General features: G+C 39.7%; 1 protein-coding gene across 1 annotated transcript in view; it reads right to left on the bottom strand.

Annotated features, from left to right (window-relative positions):
• The window catches only part of LOC139666402 (importin-11-like), a gene marked incomplete at its 5' end in the record, with an annotated part of 61,144 nt that extends 40,510 nt beyond the window's left edge, over window positions 1–20,634 (bottom strand). The window contains 6 exons of the mRNA XM_071545605.1: window positions 1,363–1,458; window positions 9,367–9,488; window positions 10,414–10,527; window positions 11,022–11,117; window positions 20,361–20,441; window positions 20,555–20,634. Of these exons, the coding sequence (XP_071401706.1) occupies window positions 1,363–1,458; window positions 9,367–9,488; window positions 10,414–10,527; window positions 11,022–11,117; window positions 20,361–20,441; window positions 20,555–20,634 (589 nt within the window). The remainder of the gene's footprint in view (window positions 1–1,362; window positions 1,459–9,366; window positions 9,489–10,413; window positions 10,528–11,021; window positions 11,118–20,360; window positions 20,442–20,554) is intronic.
• Window positions 20,635–22,455: the final 1,821 nt, after the last annotated feature.

Genomic DNA, 22,455 nt, shown 5'->3' with positions numbered 1-22,455 from the left:
CTGATATTCATATTGGTTCATCTGCATGCAGAGAGGAAACACAACAAGCCTTTGTGCTCTGTCCAAAGTCTGTCTATAGACTTTAACTATGAGTCTGAAAGAGAAAGAATATTTCTACCTATGCAAACAACACTTGATGGTGTTCCACGCTAGATACCTTTAAACCATCTAGACAAACAAATACGGATTATATAATGTATCCGTAATGTGTGTACAATGTATGCAACTATGTAGTAATTACAGGCTGCATACAAATAAACATAGATTTACACTGAGCCTAGCTTCAGAGCTGAAAAAATATGTTGACAAGTGACTGAATTTCCACAATAACACTGAAGTACTATCTGAATTGGCTTGCCAATTGGCATGGCACTTTGTCGAATTTGTCCATGGTGGCAGCAAACACTTTCATTCTCATTGCATGCCACACAAGAATGATTCCAAACAACTTACAACAACAGAGGAATAAAAGAAATGCTGCAGTGTTACTTTGGAACTTTACTTAATTCCTAAACACAGCCAGCACGATTACAACAACACCCACTGCTGTCTGTCTCAGTTGATTGCATTTACAAACAGTGAAAAAAACTTAGAGAAAACTCATTTCCCTCAATAAACATTTCAGTCTGTCATGAAGCACCACAGAAAATCCAAACAACTCAACTTATCGACAGCAAATGTAAAAAACATGTTACACCAACTTTTACACCCAACTTTTCAGCTTATTTCACCCTGGGCCATCTTGAGAGGGTGCAGGACATGTTTGTGATATAGCAGAGAAAAGGGGTAACTGTGTGAACATCTGCTAGGACATGAGAGCCAAGCTCCTGGAATCGACAGCCAGGGGGAAGAGTGGTGTGGCAGAGCGGAGTCAAGGGGTGGGGAGTGGGGAGGGGACAACGGTCAACGTCTCCTCCCAGAGTGAGCCAGTGTCCTCCAGGCCATTTCACACACCATTACTCTCCTCAGATTGGCAGAGCCAGCAAAAGGTGTACTATCAAACACTGCAACTCAGCATCCCTCAGCCCCGTCTCCATGATCCTCAGCTACAGGATTGCTTTCGTCTTATCAACTCAAACTTTGTTTCAGAGGTTTGGGTTTGATCATTTTATGTTTGAACTCCTCATCTTCAGCTACACTGCTTGAAAGTTGCACACTAAAAGCAAGACAGCTGTCTTCATTCATCACACATGAGCTTTGTCAAAATCACAAACTTCATACACTTCATTACCTATACTGTTGAAAAGAATGAGGATTGTCAAGGTTTCAATTGTATGCTTTAGTGATATTTATACTTATGTTTTTCATCGGTTTCTACTCTTTCTTTAACCAGGCTCTCTGAAAGACAACATGCCAACTTACTCTTTGAAAGTGCCTGTGTCGGGGTCTTCTGTCATCACGTCATGCAGCGCCTCCACACAGATGTTGATGATGCCACAGAACTTGTCCTGGAGCACACTGATAACACACAGACAACATGGAGACATTAAGAGTGAGATCACTAATTACAATAGTAGTGTGTGTGTGTGTGTGTGTGTTTGTTATTGAAAGAGATAGACAGAGAGGGAGAGATGGGAGAGTGGGCAAAGAAGCAAAGAATCAAGCTGGTTGTCAGATGGTTGTCAAAAGGGCAAAATCACATCAGAGAGTCGCGGCCTATCTTAAATCCAGGCAGTATTGAAAGCAATAGAGTGGCCGTCAAAGAGACATATGGGGGTCCCGAGCAAAGAGCATCTGTGCCATCCATCAGCTCACATTGCAGCACACACACCCAAATTGCACCAATTTTTTTATGCATTTCACCCTCATCTATTCACCTTTGGCTTTTGCAATTAATATTCACATTCACCTTCATACAGAGCGGGGTGTGGGGAAGAATATTTTTACCCCAATATGATGTGAGCAAGAGATGGGAGAGCTGAATAAAAGCCCAGACCACCATGTGTAATAGTGCATTAAAAGCATTTCCATTTTCAGGGTCTTACAAAAATATCATCCCATCACACTAAGCTAACATGTAAGAAAATCAGGGTAATTTTCCAGTTGTGAACGCTGTGTACCAACATTCTGCTGTGGTATGTGTGCTTACATCTTCCCGCCTTGCTGTCTTTACACACAGGCTTGCAAAAAAGGAATCACATCTACCGAGTCTCCAGTTTTTCTGTGGCAGCTATGAGTCTTCCAGAGAGAAGTAGTACTGTAGAGACGAGTCTTGCCTATTGAACCCGAGGTCCTTAAAATATGCCATCTCGCAACACCCACCCATGCTTGGAGACAAGCACCAGTCATTGATGAATTATTTGAGTCATTCTTTGAAAGGACTGGAAAGGGAGTGGGTTGGTCCATGTCAATAAGAAGAATAAAAAGATGGGGTGGAAAAATAATAGAAATAGAGTGAGTGTGTGGGTGTGGGCACTGATGCTTCAAAGGTTCTGTCAAACCCAGTACTTGGCTGGGTAGGTAGACCCCGGGCAACACTGCATACAGTTCAGCCAGCATGAAGTCTGGAAGAATGGAGAATCAATGCATGACAGACATACAAACATAGACTTATCGCTATCTCTTATGTGTGGGTGGCTTTTTCCATGTGCATTGTTGATGTACGCTCCCACAAATATTGCCAGAAATGCTGCCATCACAATAGAAATAATGTGAAAACTAAGCCACAGCAAAAGGGGTTCTCCCTGCACAACTTATGAATGTACAACACATTCCTTTTTCTTTCTCTGGTATGAGAGGAAATTAATATTTCTCCAACTGCTTGTACTGTGAACACACACACACACACACACACACACACACACACACACACACACACAAAACAGCATATCACAGTATCAGTACACATGAGAAACAAAAAGGATAAGCCGAATACACCGAATGTTTTTTAGATTGAGTCGAGAGAAAATGAAATGAAATGAAATGAAACACGGAGCCGAATCTCTGATATGTTTGCTACTATCTGTCATGTGTAAAGTAACATTTTAATACCGATACCCTTGGTGTGTAAAACGCATCACTGCACACCTCTGCCCACCAATTTCCTGATAATACTCTCGACCTGGCAGCCATGGCAACCGCTGGATGCAGGCGTTGTATTAAAGATCCCTTATCACACATTTAAACGTGTCTGTCAATTCTAATTCTATCCAGCCAACACCTCTCCAGTGATTACTTTCTAATGGCTGACTAGTGCTCCCTGTTCGTGCCTGCCATTCAAATCAATCTAAGTGGGAACATGATCTGAAAGCTGACGGGCCGAGTGCAAGGAGAGACCAGAGACAGCAACAAAGTTCTGATCGAAATGAAGTGCCTTTGTTTGTGTGTCACCCTCACTCCCCCCCAAAAAAAAAAGGAGGCTGCAGAGAGGCTGGGGAGAGTGACCTGGGATGACTGCACACAAGATGAAATTTTCAAATGTGAGGTGCTGCCCCACAGAGATTAGGTGTGTTCAAGAAATCAAATTATTATAATCCGGGAGTCAGACATTTTCAGTGTTGGGTTGACAGATAATCTGTCGATGAAACCTAATCAGAAAGGAAAGGAATCACTTTCTCTTTGTTCTTACATTACTTCTTGTTTACATGACTTAAGTGTTTTTGATAAGTAGGCTAATGCTGAATGCTTATAGGCTGAAAATTCAGACAGACAATAAGAATTCAAAAACTTGAGCATAATAAAAAAAAAAAATGAAGTGTAAATGTAAAATAAACAAAAAGGAAATAAAAGGCCAGGAACTGTATAACTTAAAAATGAATAACAGTCTGATTTGCTACTTAGAATTCAATTCAAAAGTCACACACAGACAAGCGCATGAAGGAACACACACAAGCACACAATAAATACTATTTTGTATGGGCTGCATGGCTTTGTTTTATTGTACATGCACGGCTCAAAAGCTTCATTTCCGAACAAAAGCACAAGTCAGCAAAGCAAATCTAAAGTTTGAATTAAATTTAAAAAACAATCAAAACTCACCCCAGACACACTGAGCGCATCTAAATGCTCTGGACATTATGTATTAACTAATAATTGATATTGGCATGAGCGTGATAAGAGAAAATGTAAGCAGAGCAGAATCTAGGCTAATAAAGATGTGCCTACTCATTTAATAGGGTCCTTGTTCTTGTATAGAATTGACAATTCTCAATAAAGGCTATGGCGATGAAGAGCAAACTATCAGCGACAATGGACTGACACTGCAAAAAGGCTGAATGAAGGGTTCTGATGACCGAAGCAGTCTTCCATGAAAATGACCTCATGCCTGTGCATATTAAATACAGAATGAACCATTCTAGAGCCCTTAGATTGCACAAAGTGTAGCCTACTTGGATATCAAATTTTCCAAAGTTCATTTTAACTTTCAAACTTTAAGGGAAATAGGGGGCATTAATGGATTCAAGGAACAGAACAGAACAGAACAGAACAAAACAAAACAAAACAAAACAAAACAAAACCATAAATAAATAGATGAGAAATCCAATAAAGAATAATCTGATAAGGGAAGAAAGCAATACTTCACAGAGGCTATGAGCAGGTCATGCTCATAATGAGTCCATGACATATTGTGACAGAAAGGGTGAAGGGATCATCAATGACAGTATAGCTAGACTGGATTAAATACTTTGACTCTACAAAAATTGGCACCCGACTTTACTCCCAACCTCTAGAGGTCTGTACTCAATCATATAATTGAATTGTCTCGTCTATAACAATAAAATCCTCACAACACTAACATGGAGGTGCTCCTATGACTGATACTATGGCCATTATTAACCTTGTCATTAGGGAAATGATGTCAAAACTATGCCCTCAGATCTTTTATTTAGCTCACCTTGTTAATCTTTTATTAAAAATTTGCGATAGCCAAATGTGACAACAACGCCATATATCTTGTTGCAGAAAAATTAGCAGTGTCCATCGGCATGCTTATCTGTCATACACACTCCACAAATTAAGCCTACCACTTTCACGTGAGGATGCCATTTTTTGGTGGTACTTGAGTTTGCAATATGTTTCACATGTACCTGTGAAGAGTACCATGAGTGAAGAGTACCATGTAATGTTATTACCTTGGCACCCCACCAAGGTACCAGCTATCCTGCCCAGGCCTCACATTAACCTGCATGGCCAATGCGATGGTCAAACTCTGTTGTCTAGACATTCAGTTTTCACACACAGCTCAGTAGTACGGCACCTCCCCTCGCCTTCCCACATGCACTCTTAACAGACACAAGATTAAGCTTGTTCCAGTCTGTCGTGCAACCCACGCCACAGCTGATGGTTGTTCGAGATGTGTGGAATATTTATCAGAGATGTAGTCTGACGATGTGGAATATGCCTACGGTCATCACCAAGCGAAGCAACGCACATCTGTGTAGCACTTCAGCACAGGAGTTTGTGGTAAATTGTTTTACTTTTTGGCTGTGATATTCAAAACAGCTTAAAGTAGCTAAACTCTAATGTTACCACCAAACATCATTGGTTATGTCCTTCACTTCAGCTAATGCAGCGTTAGTTTTGCCGGGTTGTTGTTTTGGTTCCATACAGTTAAATCTATTTGCAGTTTTCTTTTTCTTCATCTTCAGACCCTCACCAATAATCGATCTTCAAGGTTTTTTAAAATCTCTAAAAATAAGCCCACCGAGCATGAAAATGTCTGACTGTAAATGGTATTGTATATAGTCATTGTAAATTCTTGCTTAATAAATGTTGAACATCCATGAGACAAAGTTCTAAAATTTCTAAGCCTATGTAGATGAATAATTCCCAATTTCAGAATTTCAACTCAAAAAAACTATTTTACATTGGTACTATATTTTAAGTATATAGTATACGTAGATCCAGAACCCAGAGTGAAATCCAGTGACTGTTTTGGAGTGTGCTGGATCAGTATAATAATTGATGGTGTTTGAGAGCATGGATGGTGTGTTATTTATACATCCTAAGAATATCAGTTGAATCAAAGATAGATTTTATTTATTTTTAATTAATTTTAGTTATGAGTCAACTAAATTCATATCCAAATGTAATAAAGTACAGCCCACTTTAGATTAGGGCTTACTATTAGACTTTTGTTCCACCGCCAGGTATTGTGCATCACAAAATAATTTAATCTCAAGTCTGAATAAGGAACATCTAGGAACACACCTGTATGTTGGAAAAACCCCCTCCATGCACACTCTTAGCCCAAAAGGTGCTAAGATACAACTGAGGTCTGAATAATGACTTGTGCAGTTTTGGCGTTATACCTCCATGGCAATGACTTAACTCAACTCTGAAGCACAGACTAAGTGTAGTTAAGGTCATATTAGTGACATATCTTATATGTTAATTTTTGGTAAATAATTTGGTGAAAAATCTACATCAACCACTCTTGGTACCAGGGACAAACTCAGAAACAATAAAACCTGCATCACTTTGTGAGGGTTCTACATAGAAAACCTGTAATAACTAAATACAACCAACTCACACAATACAGATCAACGGCATGGAGTCCTGGATGGTCATTACAGAAGTGACAGCAAAATAAGATTGAAACTTAAGATAGGATAGACAAGAATTTGGGATTTTTTTTTCTGTAATGAGGCCCCTGAGTCCTATCTTGTGTGAATAAAAACGAAACACCTATCTGGTCTAGACTTTACCAAAGGTTCTCATTTCGTATTCTGAGACTGTCCAGAAATAAACTAGCCATTAACTTTGTCATTATAATTTTTCCTGATAATATTAAAGTGAGCCACTGATGAGAAAATTAACATCCCAACCATACAATATGTTAAAATAAGAGTGGCAGGCAGTGGTTTAAGTGTGTAAATACTGATAGAATATCAAGTGATAGGAAGTCCTTATCGCACAGCCCCATTTTATCACATATTTAGACTATATTATTCCCTAAATACAAGCTCTTATCTCCTGTCTGCTACACATAACAGCTAATTTGTGGTGCTAAACGATTTCTCATCTCATATATTCTTTTCTCAATTCATGTGATGGTATTTGGAGGCAATTCATTGGCCCAAGACCTAATTTTCAAAGATCGAAATAAATGTGACATCAAAGTTAACTTTCTTTCACTTGCGATTGTTGATTTCTAAATACATCATTCTATTCCAAAACACTTTTTTATCCATTTGGAACAAAAAATATAGTCATTTATCAATAAAATTATTACCTCAGGTTCAAAATTCAATACAGATGACCCAGCCAGTAAAGGCTATTTTTTTTTTCAACTGAGAACTCAGGCTACTATTTATATACAATATCAACTTTAAGTTGTAAATATCTTAAAGCCCCTCTACAAAATACTTTAGATGATATAAGATATAGGGCAGATATGGACCTCCTCCAACTTTAGTTGTGATTGTGTACAAGAAGCAGTTGATTTGTCATGCAGCACACAACCAGCCAAGGCTATCAAATTCAACTGCTGATGCAGACTAAGGATGGGGGCGTACAAAAAGATTTCATGCCTGTCTACATCTATGATTGCCAAATCTGGACTGCAGAAAACTCAGCTTCCCAAAATCTTGATAAAAACATGCATCGCCACAATAAAAAAGTTTTTTTCATCAAATCACATTGAACAACTTTCAAGAGTTTCACTTAGAACATGAAAAAGACTCCCCAACACTTATAACTGTAAAGTGAAGGCGAGGGAGGACTATTTTTTTTGTTTAGTACTCAGCCTTTATTCTCCTACGCACCTGTCAGAAAGAACACTAAGGTGAACAAAACACCCTAATCTGTAATGACTGACACAAGAGAAGACTATTCTTTACCTCATGGCAGACTCATTTCCATTGCTCTCAATCATAATCATCCATGGTAGGTATGGTAGGTTTGTTATGTCTTTTCAGCATGCTATTCTATATCTTCTGCTCTGTTTAGTTTAATGGTGTTATATTGTATATGCATACTGTATTAAATCATTTTGTTTTGTGACTGACTGTTGATTAGTTAGGTCTAGGTAGCTTTGTTCTCTGTAAAGTCCTTTGAGACCTGCTTTGTGATGAAGGGCTATATGTGTAAACTTGACTTGACAATATATCCCATGATGTGCAGTGTTCATCTTTTGACATACTGTAAGATTTTGTCCACAACCTTTTAAAGAGCCGGCCTTTTTGTGATAGATGCTCATATGAGGTCAAACCAAGAATTCTCCCCTCCGATCGTCTCCCAAGAAGAAAAATGGGTCAAGTTTATAAACCCTGGTTGTTTTCAACATCAGAGTCCACCTATCTTGAAAATTTAGCTTGAATTGGTGGTAGTATAAATCTCGTAGTGTGGTGTGCAACTACCTTAAAATAAACACTTAGACATTAAACGGTTTCAGACTTTACGTTTTTATCTAAAAGGGCCTGTCCTCTGCCTTGTGTGTGTGTGTGTCCGTATGTGTATGTGCATGTGCCTGCATCTACATTGACATAGAGAGGAGCCACAGTGACCTTTATTGATCCTGGCACAGACTGTGTCTCCACTCTGTTCAATCAATGCACTGTACTGAATTGGTTATGGTCAACACTTTCCCCTAGACACACCCATAAACAAACACATTACACAAACACAAATGCACACACTCACATACCCAAAAATACAGACACACACACACAAGCATGCAGACACAAGCAGAGACACAGAGAGAGAAGCCTCGTGCCTGATGATTCACAGGTTAAACAAATTCCTGAACTACTTTGCATGAGTGTCGTTATTTAACACAACAGGCCAAAAAAAGACACTCCTGAGAGAGACAGAGTTAAGAGAGAAAACATAAAAGCTCATTGAATGTGTTTATGTGGTTGTGTGTGTGTATGCGTGTGTGCGCAGGTGTCTATGCACACGCTATACTGAGTAGCATAAAGTTGTCTCTCTCACCGTCACGCTCCAGCCAACCATAGCAGCTCCTGTTAAGACTTACAGCGCACCAGAAAGCCCCGGGCCCCACTGTGTGTGTATGTGATGTGTAAATGAAATGTGCATGTGCACATTTGCGGTGCAGGTGGCAAAGATTTGGTACAGCGTCAGCTATTATTGGAAAGCCGCATGGTGTACAGGACGCACTGCTGGAACCCTTGATTTTGTGTTGTATAATGTAGAGTTTAATGACGTATTCTGAGACTGTATACTCAAAGACCAGAGAAACTGTCTCACTGCATCCTTACTGTCTATGTTCCTGGCCCTTATGTGTTACATGGACATAAATAATGAGCTATTTGTTCAAACTGAACAAGGCAGGATGGATAGTTTTGTCCCCTCACTTTCCCCTATGCACTTCATTACTTGCGCTAACAAGGTGGAAGCTATCCAAATTCAACCCCCTAAAAATGCCATCTAGACATAAAGAAATGATTGATAAGTGTTTCTCACCTGTTGTCAGATGGTAGGAGGGAAAGCAGGGCCAGGGACGACAGCTTCCTTCTCTCAGGCTGGGTGATGTTGTCCATGCGGTCCACCCACATCTCTATCACACTGCCCAACAACTGGTCCATCTGGTGGGGAGAGAGGGATGGAGGAAGAGAAAGATAGAGGAGAGGGATGAACAGAGAGAGAGAGGAATGGAGGAGAGACGGATGGATGAGAAAGAGGGACAGAGGGAAGGAGAGAGAAGGAGGAGACGAAGGGACAGACAAAGAGGAGAGGGGCAACAGTGAAAAATAGAACAAAAGAAAGACACCAAGGAAGATGGGCATTAACTATGTACAATAAAATAATGACTGACAGCAGATTATATTGGATATTTAAAAATAAGGTTATGACATTCTGACGAGGGTCAATTAAACTGACTTCCTCTGCTTGTTCTGTCGTGTTTGTCTATCACCTGGACTTGTCCTGTACTGTCAGTAAGAGAAGAGCTTAGCATGGTGGATGGAGCAACATCAGATGGGTAATTTCTTGAACGGCCTCACCCTGGGTCTGGCTAAAAACACATTTTTTGAGTGTCAAAGTAAGATGAATTCAAACTATTTCCAAAAGTTTAAGGCCTGAAAATGTTGCCACATGCAATTCCTTGTCTAATTACTTTCTGCCTCTTTCAATATGACACTCTTTGGCAGGGGCTTTGTGGTTTTTGTCTCCCAAAGAATCTGAAGGGTGCTGTAGAAATCTAGTATTCAAATTGTTTGTTCAAGTTAGTTTATTTATACAGCCATTTATCACAAGTGTCTCAAAGGACTTTACAGAGAATGAGCCTAACTAGATCTAACTGATAAACAATCAACCATAGAACAGAATGATACAGGACAAGCATCGGGAAGAGCAAGACACGCAAAAGCAGATTTTAGCAAAACATAACAGTCTACCTATTCTGCATAGCCTAGCCTAACCTACCCAGTTCCACCAGCCTTACACCCTTAATGCATATGAGGAAAAACTCCCAAGAAAAAAACCTTGTTAGGAAAGTCACCGGAGTCTCACCTCCTGGTTAGACTCAGAGGCCATCTGAGTGAGCAGGGAGGAGAAGAAACTGGAGTTCTGGAGCAGGACCCGGCCCATGATGCCTAGGTAGGTGGACATTACCACTGGATATCTCTGAAGAAGACACACACAAATATGTAAACACAAACCCACACCGGCGGATGCAGACACACATGAATGCTTTTACATAAAGCATAGGTCATTAAAGATGATGAGAGGGAAGACAGGCCCTTGACACAGCAAAATCTTGGAAGGGCAGCCAATGGCCTTTGTTTGAGCCGAATGATCAATAAATGCCATTATATAGTCCCTCTGAAAATGTCTTTTATGTGACAGGAAAGGACAAATTGGAAGAACACATCGGATAGGAAACCCTCTAATGGAAACTGGGAGTATTCTAATGGGAGGTTGTGGAAGGGTAACGGCAAAGGTTTTAAGGTTAAATATACGGAAGTCGACAAGGAAAATGAGTGAGGGGATAAGTGTGTCACACAGGTAACACAACCTCCTGTATATCTTTACATACGTGTCCTCTCTCCTGCTGCCAAAACAGTTTATACAGTCCCAGTCCAGATCTTCAACGTGTGAAATGTAAATGTTAAACTCACCTCACCGTCCACAATACCTCTGAAGACAGCTGGCAGCACAGGCTGGAACATGTGGGCTCCCAGTATGGGGCTAACCTTTAAAGCTATCTCCACCACCTGCAGAGACACAGACAGATCGAGGAAGAGAGAGATTGGAGTCGGAAAGAGGAGTGGGGGAAATGGAAGGAAGGAGAAAAGGAAGGAAGAGAAGAAGGGGGAAGTGTGGGAGGCAGCCAGAAAAAGAGAAAGATAGAAGAGTGGGCAAAAGGAGATGAAAAAGATCAGACAGGGAGAATCGGGATGATGCAAAGAGGGAGAAAAGTGTGGGAGGACACGGTGGTGGTGGGGTGTCAGTGAAAAGAGAGTGTGAGGAAGTAAATAACATAGTGGGGAGAAGAAAGAAAGGGACAAAAGAGGGAGTTGGTGAGAGTTGCTCCCTTGAGGGAACCTAAAAGACTGCAGAAAATCCTTCATTTAACTGAGTGTCTAACCTATGCTGCAGGCAAGGTTACTCCCTTAAGTGTTCACTTCCCAAGAAATCTGAGCTGTCTGTCTGGCATTAAAGCTGGTGTGGAAAGAAACTTGACTGAACTAGAAAATCAACTCTTCAAGTAAAACAGCATAACGAAAACCCAAGACACAATATGACCAGACAGCAAATATTCCAAGGAGGAATTTAAAGAGGAAGGAATGTTATAGTAAGCATCCAACAGTCTCAGTGTTTTTTCTCAGGAAAAGGTCACTCCTGATGAGAAGCCAACAAGCCAATTAACGCTGTGAGACACCACTGTGTGTTAGTGTGAGATAAACAGACAGCTGAACTCAGGGCTTTCCACTGTTAGCCTTTATTAACAGAATAGGGACATGCAAGTGAGATATGCTGTATGTAGGAGAGCTGGGTACATTCAGTGAGTAGACATTGAGGTAGAAAAATAGCCATATTCATACTAGAGCTTCGCAATTTTAATTTCTACAGCAACACTGTAAAATGTTATTTAGGTTACAGTGTTGGTGGTAGTTGAAATCAGTCGAGATGTTGATATAAGATGTTTAAGTAGAATCTTTTTTGTTCCTTAGAGCATCAAGACTAACAATCATGAATAATAATCATGATCAAATACGTAGCAATATAATCAAGATTAATAAAAATCGTGCAGCTCTAATTCATACTTTGAAACAACTGAGAATGAATGTTCATTAGAAAATGAATGGCAGCTTGTATTTAGCCAACCTTTTTCACGTTATCAAATTAAAAGTGAATTGACCCAAGCCATTTTATAGACGTGCAGTTACTGATTTTTTTATTTGCATGTATATCATAATGTTGTCATTACGACATTGGTTGTGACAGTAACAACGCGGCGTGTGCACGCCGACTAGCGGCCTGTTCTCTGTCCAACAACTCTGGGTTGCAAGCTTTAACAAGTTTACTCCCTCACTTCATTGATTCCACCATTACAAGAAGAAGCTATTTAAAAAAACATAAATGAAAAGCTACTGCATGGGCCGGAAGGAGCTTTGAGTCGGTCCGTATTTTGACAACAAGCTTTAGAGGTGAAAGAGGTGAAAACAGCAACACAGCTCGCCCACGTGTGTGGATATTTGCTTATATCATGTCTCAATGAAATCTCCACATAGCACATGTTAGTTTCAGGATTGGTTATAGGGTCTGAAATCGCTTATTGCAGGTTTAAATACAGTTAATTGCATTAATCTTGCATTGGCTGGAATGAAAACCAGCAAGGCTCTGGGTCCCAACGGCCAGGATTGAAAACCACTGAGCTATGGTGAAAGCTTTGGCTCAGCATGTGATAAGAGAGAGAGTGTGACTGTGTGTGGTTGTGCATTAATGCATGATGAGTCTTCGCCCCACACAAGACGATTGGCCAAGAAAACTAATCTGAGAAGTACAGGGACTGGATCTAACGCAGTAAAGGATCATTCCCTCCTCATTAAGCCTCCCATGATCAAAGACCAAAACATAAATCCTGACCTTACCAACGCACGGATGCTCTAACATTGTAACATTCCCATTCAGAACAAATGGCTTTTTCCCCCATTAAAGCTTCAAAGGGGAAAATTTAACTCAACGGTCAGTAACCATATCCGTGGATGATAGATCACTCAGCGCACACAGCCAACTGCAAGGAGCAAGCTGGTGCAATGAAAAGACAGCATGAGAGAGAGAGAAAGAGGCAGAGAAAGACAAAGTGGGTGTCAACATGTCTGTCTGTGTGCAACTTTCCTCCGACACAAATACTGATTACTCTGATCCTTTTGTCCTCAGGGTGCCCATTTGTGATGAGCTGCTGTGTGTCTTGGCTGTGCAAGTTGGCAGGGTTGTTGTCTGCTGGGCTGGTCCTCCTCTCCTCAGAATAAAGGATTAGAGGGAGCCAGATGTGCACTAATGCCACTGAGCTTTACCAAGCTAAAGCACTAAGATCCAATGGTCATTCTGCGTACATAAACTTCTCAAACAGCGCACACACTCGGCCTGCTGTCAGGAAGACACACACGATACACGCCCATACACACTAATTGAAAATCTGAGAATAGCATAAGACAAGAAAAAGGAGAAATATGGAGAAATATGGAAAAGATGCTCCTGCCCCATTTCTTCCCCTCTAGTCTCTCTCCAGTTACACCCATGGTTTGATGGCTTGATGCTAAGTGCAACTTAAGTGGTAAAGTAGAAAGTGCTGGAACCGCAATGAAAAGAGAAATAATGACAGGATGTTTCCGGCTGCTATGTGCTGATTGGGAAAGTGGAGAAGACATATCCATGTGGCACAAAGCAAGTGATTGCACTGTTGCTGAAGTATTTCTGCATTCAAGAGTGACTGTTATGTAGTATATATATATATATAAATATATATATAAATATTCTCCTTTCACCCATACCCATATGGGTGGTTTGTGTGTCTTCCTCAATCTCGGATTCTCTACCAGAGGCCTGGGAGTTGGAGGATTCTATGTAGTATCTTAGCTGTTCCTAGGACTGCACTGTTCTGGACGGAGATCTCGGATGTGGTTCCTGGAACCAACTTGGGACTCATAGCCCCAAGTGCTCCTACCACCACTGGGACCACTTTTGCCTTCATTTCCCACATCCTCTCTAGTTCCTCTTTTAGCCCCTGGTATTTCTCCAGCTTCTCATATTCCTTCTTCTTGATGTTATTCTCACTTGGGACTGCTATATCTATCACCACTGCTGTTTTCTGGTCCTTGTCCATTATCAATGTCTGGTTGGTTGGCCAGTAGGGCTGGGCAATATATCAATATTATACCAATATCGTGATATGAGACAAGATATCATCTTAGATTTTGGATATCTTAATATCGTGATATGGCATAAGTGTTGTCTTTTCCTGGTTTTAAAGGGTGCATTACAGTAAAGTGATATAATTTTCTGAACTTACCAGACTGTTCTAGCTGTTCTATTATTTGCCTTTACCCACTTAGTCATTATATCCACATTACTGATGATTATTTATCAAAAATCTCATTGTGTAAATATTTTGTGAAAGCACCAATAGTCATCCCTACAATATCGTTGCAATATCGATATCGAGGTATTTGGTCAAAAATATTGTGATATTTGATTTTGTCCATATCGCCCAGCCCTACTTACAACTGAACATTTATCCCACTTCGTAGAAAATACCGAGATATATATCGTGTATTGCCATTCAGCCTAAAAATACAGAGATATGATTTTTGGTCCATATCGCTCAGCCCTATTGGCCAGCACTTGTTTATCTGTCTGGTTCTGGAAGTCCCACAGGATCTTAGGTCTATGATTCTCAACCACCATTTGTGGTCTCTCCCATTTAGACTCGGGAGGGTCCAGCCCATACACAAGAGCAGGCACTTAGCACCAGGTCACCTGCACCGAGGTGGCCTGGTGCTAAGTGCCTGCTCTTGTGCTGCTGTGATTAGCGCCTCAGTGCTGTCCTTCAGTGCAGCCTTTTCCAGCCGCTGGTAGGATTTCCCAATGTCAGTCACCCAAAATTAATCTATCTCAGAGTTTTGAAAGTAATCATTGAAACACTGGTATTGATAAGCCACCCATTCAACCCACCAGATATATGATGATAATTTTGTGCTATGGTGCAGTAAAAAGCTTACTTATTGCCCCTTTAAACCTGGGATAGTAACAAATTACTAACACATTAACAGAATCACTGATTTAAATAATATGTAAATGATTCAATGATTTATTAACATGCCATCAATTAATAATAAAATAAAATAAAAGTGCATTATACCATTTACGATGTTTTGGGAACAATTTAGGAACTATTATCAATTACTTCTTAACTGTTAGTTAAATAATAATTAATAAATCCCAATTCACTATTAATAATGGTTATTATAAAGTGTTACCTTATAATCCCTTAAAATGTAACTTTAAGGAGAGTGTATAAGTTTCCAAATGTATTCAGAGTTGATTACAGTAACTACTTCTTGCAATTTGATTATGTAATCTAATCCATTAGTCCCAGTTTACCCTCCGTCACAGCAGCATACCCAACTCCTTGACTACTTCTCCTGCACTCCTCTACACCGCTCCCCTCCTCCAAAGCTACCCAAGTCCATCAGCAAGCAACTTTCCACTCTTCTTTCTTGCTCCTATCATCCTAGCACCTGGTGAAGCATTAGTGTGCCCAGTGCCCTTGGCATTTCACATCAAAGAAAATTAAAGTCTTTCAGTGGGGTGCAAATAACAGCACCCATCTCTCCTCGAGGCCCCATGCCTGCAACAGTTACCCCACTGCAAATTAAAGGATAATTCTGGTTATTTTCAACCTGGGCTTAATTTTCCCAGTTTTTGCCATCATGATGATTAATTGTAAATGATGAAAAATTTCATCACTTACTTCACTGTAGAGCTTTATGTAGCTTCACTTTGCCGGTAGCGCTGCTCAATACACACTCAAGGGCCAAAATAAGCTCCAACATTTGAACCCAAAAAGCGAATAAAACACATCTTTTCAACACAAAAATACTCACACTGCAATGAGACCTACCTACATACAATTTGCTCATTGTCCAGTAGATAAGTAGACCACACAAGTACTCAGATGCTGTGTCTAAGTCATATTGCATCCACAGATATCGGCAGACCAAGGTATTAAAAATCAAAATCACTGGTTTATTTGCACAGTGATAAATCAAAGAGGCATAATAAAAATGATGAAAAGCATAAAAAAAGAGGTGCAATTTCGTAATCCAAAAACCCCAAACAATACAATCTAAACAAAACAATCAAACAAGGATGACAAGCCAAGACAACTGGATTGGATAAAATAATCCAAATGACAACACAAGACAACGTGGTGAAAATGGTAGAATAGGATCTATCAAATGCAACTATAACAAAAAAATGAAATAATAGGGAAAGAACATAAGAGGAGATGAAGAAGACACACACAAAGCTGAAGAGCCTGGACAGACAGAAGGCAGTCCATCTACTGCCGCACTAAAAATACAAAATAATGCATATATTAATGAGGTAGCCCATATAATACAAATAGGAATCAATCTGGTTACAATCCAGTGTCACCCATTGTAAAATCCTGATCCAAACAACCAATATCAGAGAGGACAGAAGGCCATCTAGCACAATAAATCTGCTTACAGGCATTTCTTCGTCCATAGACAAGTTTATAATGTAGTGTAAATAATGCATATTGGAATCAAATCAGCAACAGTCCTTTTCTTAACTATTTTATGACCTCGATCCAAAAAACTGAGCCATCCAAGCCTCAGAAGCACTAGGCACTCTTTGTTGAAAACCATTTGATCTTGACCAAAGAGCCCACACAACTGGGATGAGACAGATGGGATAAATGTGTGCAGACACCCATGCACACACATACAAAAACATGCACTACATACCTTTTTCTGTTTCGCTAAAATACTCTTCTGTATGCTTTACTAACTAATCTTCCTCTTGCAATGTGAATAGAACATGCCAAATACCACTGCCCACAGTCTGAGGAAATGTAAATTTTGCCAATGTTTTACTATCCCAATGCCTGTCAGTGGAAATATTGGCCATCTCAATGTCTGACTACATGAGAAAAACACATTATTACAAGGGACAGGCTTGGATGGGATAGAATAAATCTATTGCTTTGGGTCTCACTTAAGTCCTATTTGAGCAGAATACTCTAAGCCTAACATGTTGTCAAATATCCTTTCATACTGTACTGTCAGTATTATTAAGTGGCTCATATATTCCCCTCCCTTTGATCAATTATCCAATGAGAATGTCACACCTGTCAGGAGGAGACTATATATGTGTATGTTTGATGCTCATTTCCACTTTGATTCTGATGATGACAGACAGTTGAGTTGATGTTGAAACATTAATCTGTTTGCACAATAAAGGCTGCAAGTTGATCGGTGTGCTCCAGTTTCTCTCCTTTCTCAGTTTATTGTCCTATGCCTGAGAAGCACCTGATTCAGCCACATCTTGCTGGGTGACGTGCAGTGAAATCCTATCCAACCTCTAAACCAGCTTGAAAATGTTGATATGGACGCCTAGCCTACTTAGATCTCTGTCATACAGTTCTTACTAGGTAACATCCATCCAATACATTATTACTATTAAACAAAAATTCTAACCAAGGCAAGGGACCACTGACAGTGGAATCAAAAACTTTTAGGCCCACTCAAAAACCTACATTTCCTACGTTGAGAATTGGGACACAGTGGGAGGTGGTCATAATAGGCTAATTGGGTAGCATAACCTGAGAAACCTATAGTTCCCACAAAAAAAGGGGACTGATTTTGGGACTAGGGAGCATTTGGCTACACTCCACACAGGCTACAGTGTCCCTTTCTTTCATGCTAGCTTGGCAAGAAGTCTAGCTGAGCTCCATTTCTCGTAATGCATCACATGTCCCTGGCTATAACAAAGGGTTGCAAACGTAGACTTCATTTTGCATTTAGGCTTATCACTTGGAAGCATAGCACTGCTTGCGTTGTACTTTGCGTTGTACTTTGAACAATGATTTTACAATCACATATCCTTACAAGTCTGAGTATAACGGAAGATAATAACAAGGCTAAAATCAATCGATACCAAGCGAACAGAAGCAAAAGAAGACAGAAAATAGTGGTGAGAGGGGGACAATCAGAGACCCCTAAATCAAGCTCTAGCCAGATAAGGTTTTGTTTTTTATTAAGTGGGATAATGACACGGGCAGGCCATCAGAAGCAGATTCTTCCCTAGCAATGAAAGCAAGAACAAAAACGTGTGCTGCTTTATTTTGCATTTGCATAAACACAAGGGAGAGCAAGGTCTCTTTAACTATTCCAATGCATGCCAAAAGACAGCTTCATTATAATAGGCCAAAGAGTGTGTAGTGTTTTACTGTAGCTTGTGGGGAGCAGTGACTATGAATTTTGCATTCATGCACACACTCCGCCGGGGTATGAATGCAGAAACACTTAATCACACATACACCATTAAATCATGTGACATTTACAGTCTTGCTGTGTATGTGTTGCAAACATAACTTAAACCATACATAAAACTAAAACAAATAAAAAAAAATAAAGATTCAATAATATAAATAAATAAAGACATTTTGCAACTTGATGATTGATGTAGGTCTTTAGCTGTTCCACAGGACTTTGTAGAGGTCAGCCAAACACACACTTCACCTTCAGCATTCAGTGTTTTATGAGCACTTTTTCTCACTTCCATCAACTCCAGTGTTTTGTTAATTAAAAAAATGCCTGCATCGATATGATGGATCTAATTGCAGGATTGCCGTCAGTGCTTTCAGTGGCTAATTTTCAGATTCTGTTCTGACACCAGGCTTTTGTCAGGAAGTGGTGAGAGATATGTTACTGTGTTGTAAAAGCAGAAAGCATTTCAAAGCTATTGGTGTAATAAGAGGAAACTACTTCAGAACATTGAAAATACTGTTCATACATGTGGGGGAGTTGTTCCGCTGCAGATGAAAGCTGAAATAAGCCAGAGCTTTGCATGAAAGAGCTCTGCATAAGCTCCGCTGTGATGACTTTCATGTTTCCCGTGGGGGTATGCTTCACTTCAACGTTCACGTCTTGACATGGACATGGAGAGTGATGAGTTAAAAGAGAGCATTTTCTGTAGACACAAAACAATTCTTTCCTTTCCTCTGACTGTGTGTGTGTGTGTGTGTGTGTGCATAATGTCTCACCTTTCAAGAAATCCTAATGGTGAAAAGTAGGGTACTGACCTGGCCATCTGCTATTGGCTGATCTTTGGTGCTTTGGTGATGCCATATTCAATAGAGTACAACGGGTGCTGACATCACCTGGCACCAAAGATCAGTCAATAGCAGATGGCACCATGGCTGCTTCAGTCATGGTGCACATTTAATGCAAAAAAGTCTAAGTTTAAAGCCTTACTTTGACTAGATCAGAAGAAAATTCAGAAAAGCTTAATGCAATGGAAATCAGATGAACTTCAAATCTTCTATGAGATCCTCAGAGACGCAAGGTGGCAATATCAAAAGGCCGTCAAGGATGCCAGAGGGGTCTTTTTTCTGACCGTATCACAAAGAGCTATCACAACTGCAGGGCTCTTTTTAAAGTCATACTCTGTTATTAGCCCCTCCCCCTGCTAAACCGTGGATCCCACGGTGCAGAAATCTGAGGAGCTCCTGGAATTTATTAGAATTTCCTGGAAAAATAATGCTCACAGGATAACAAGTGGACAAGTGGGAAATATTTTGACAAATGAAAGGTTATTTGTCACTGCACCTGCACAGACAAGTTAAACAAAAAAAAAACCCACCAGTATGGGTCAAATAAAGAAGTACTCTCATCTGAATTGAAGGGTCTGTGCAACTGTATGAATCAGTGTATGTGATTCAGTGGGCAATACGTCAGCACTATTACACTATACGACAAGTGACTGGTTGAAAAGTTTTGAGCTGTGAGTTCTCTCACAGCTGCTTTGACAAGTTGTGAGAAAGGAGGAGAGAAAGAGGAAAACAGAGAATAAAAAGAAAAGACAAAATAAAAAAATAAAATAAAAAAAGGCCCCCAAAATATCCCTATTGAATCCAATGCGCCTCCTCTCATCCTTCTATTCCCCCCCATTACCCACCCACAGTTACTGCCCACTGCCATCTCAGTTGGATCTCAGAAACCAGTTCACCATTAAATATACATGCAGACCATTATGGAGGCCAAACATGCTCTAGAAACACTGAGGTGGGGGTGAAAGATGAAAACTGAGTACTGTGAGAGAGAAGAAAGAGAAGAGAAAAAGATAGAGAAGGATAACTGGAGGAGGAGAATAAACAGTATTAATATAGTTATGGGTGTGAGAGGGGGATGGAGTGACTGTACCTTGAGCACTTGGACCTGTCCCTCATTAGTGATGTCTTTGAGTAGATCACAGAAGGATCGACACAAGGCTTCAGCATAGCTCTATGAATACACAATGTCATACACAAGGTGGTGGTTATTCACAGGGACTCAGTTACCATGATGTATGTGCATGATGTGCATGGTGTGTGTGTGTGTGTGTGTGTGTGTCTCACCTGCAGGAACTCTGTGGCAGACAAGTATATGTAGGCATTAACTATCTGGAAGCAGGTCCGCAGGTTCTCAGAGCTCAGCTCTGAAACAGAACAACAGATGTTTCACTTTACCAAAGAGGACAGAGATTTGTTGACTTATGACTTTTTTTACAACCAGAAAGATAGAAAAAGAAAACAGAAGCAAACAAAATAAACAGAAAACAAAAACAAAACAGCCATGGTTACAAGTATCCATTATCGAAGAAGGGCGTATACAAATCCAGTATCTTGAAATTTATATATCAGTTAGTCTGTAAGCATTTTCCACTGTGTCATAAATCATCCATTTCTTCCATTTACTAGCAAAAACATTTTCTCTCACTCTAGATAGCTATGTTTTTCCATTGTATAAATCTCTCTTGTAATTTCTAACCATTGTTCTATAGTAGGGGGTTCAGTCTTATACCAATTTCTTGTTATTGCCTTCTTGCTTGTGATCAATAATATCTTGGTTAAATATCTATCATTGTCAATGACACAATCATTTATATTTCCAAGGTACATAACTTTGCATTCCTTAGGTATTGCATATCCCAGAATGTCTTTAATTGTAACATGCACATTTTCCCAAAATGAGTGTAATTTATGACATTCCCAAAAAATGTGTGTGTGGTTTGCCTCTCTATTCCCACATATCCGCCAACATGATTGTTGTGAACCAGTTTGTTTACTCTTTATTTTTGGTGTATTGAAGTAGTGGGTTAGGATTTTCCATCCAAACTCCCTCCATGTTCTTGAATTTGTAGTGGTGTGTTGTGTTTAACACATGCTGAGCCATTCTTCCGTTGTAATGTCAATGTACAGTTCCCTCTCCCATTTAGCCTTAATGTACATAGTAGAGGAAGCTTTGCCTTGAATCTTGTCCCACTGTATGTCTGCATCATTACATCAAGCACTCCATTCAAGGTTTTTGAGTTTTGTATTTCCTTCATAAAATAATCCCTCAGCTGTAAATATCTAGAGAAATCCTCATTTTCTAATCCATATCTCTCTTTCAAATCCTGAAAACTCTTTATATTTTCATTCTTGATTATTGTACACATTGCTGTGATCCCCTTTCTCTCCCAATTTCTAAAGTTTTGGTCACTCAAACTTGGTTTAAATCTATCATCATAAGCAAACCAACAATCTCACTTCCCTTTCTAATTTGTACTGTTTAATTAGATCAAACCAAATATTCAGTGTGTGGGAACTTATTGGCTCTATTGAGTCTTGTAATGCCTTTACTAGTTTAGTATTACCAATTAGGGACTGGACTGCAATGTTTGCTACAGTCATCTGAATATCTTTCCACTTTGCACTACAGTCTTTGTCACACCACTTGATTACTGGTCCGAGTTGTGCTGCATGATAATAGTCTTTTAAGTTTGGGAGTACCATACCCCCCAGTTGTAATGTACAGTATTTTATTCATGGTTTTTTACCATTCCATATAAATCTGGAGATCATCTTATCCCAAATTTTAAACTTTTCTTGAGGAATCTTAATAGGAAGAGATTGAAAAAGATACAACAACATAGGGAAAATGTTCATTTTGATTACTTCAATTCTTGAGCTTAAGTCTAATGACAAGGCTGACCATCTCTCAATGTCTCTGCTAATCTGAAAATGAATCTGATTATGGTTTGTTATATAAAGATGAGTTAGTTGTTTTGTTAAAATCACACCAAGATATTTTATAGTTTTTGAATCCCATTTCAATTGGAAAGTTCTCTTAATTTCTTGGGATGGAGTATAGTTAAAGGCCAAAATCTGTGTTTTATTCACATTTACTTGACTGCTGGGTAAAGCTTGTATTGCGGCTCTCCAGGTGTATTATGATATCATCCGCAAATAAGCTGATTGTGTTTCTGTCCCTTGAT

The sequence above is a fragment of the Centroberyx affinis genome, unplaced genomic scaffold (assembly GCF_046629955.1).
Source record: "Centroberyx affinis isolate AG114_WGS23_722 - 3 ecotype Tasmania unplaced genomic scaffold, CSIRO-AGI_Caff_v1 ptg004984l_1, whole genome shotgun sequence".
NCBI lineage: Eukaryota > Metazoa > Chordata > Actinopteri > Beryciformes > Berycidae > Centroberyx > Centroberyx affinis.
Note: the sequence above shows the minus strand (reverse complement) of the source record. Positions and strands in the feature narration are given on the sequence as shown.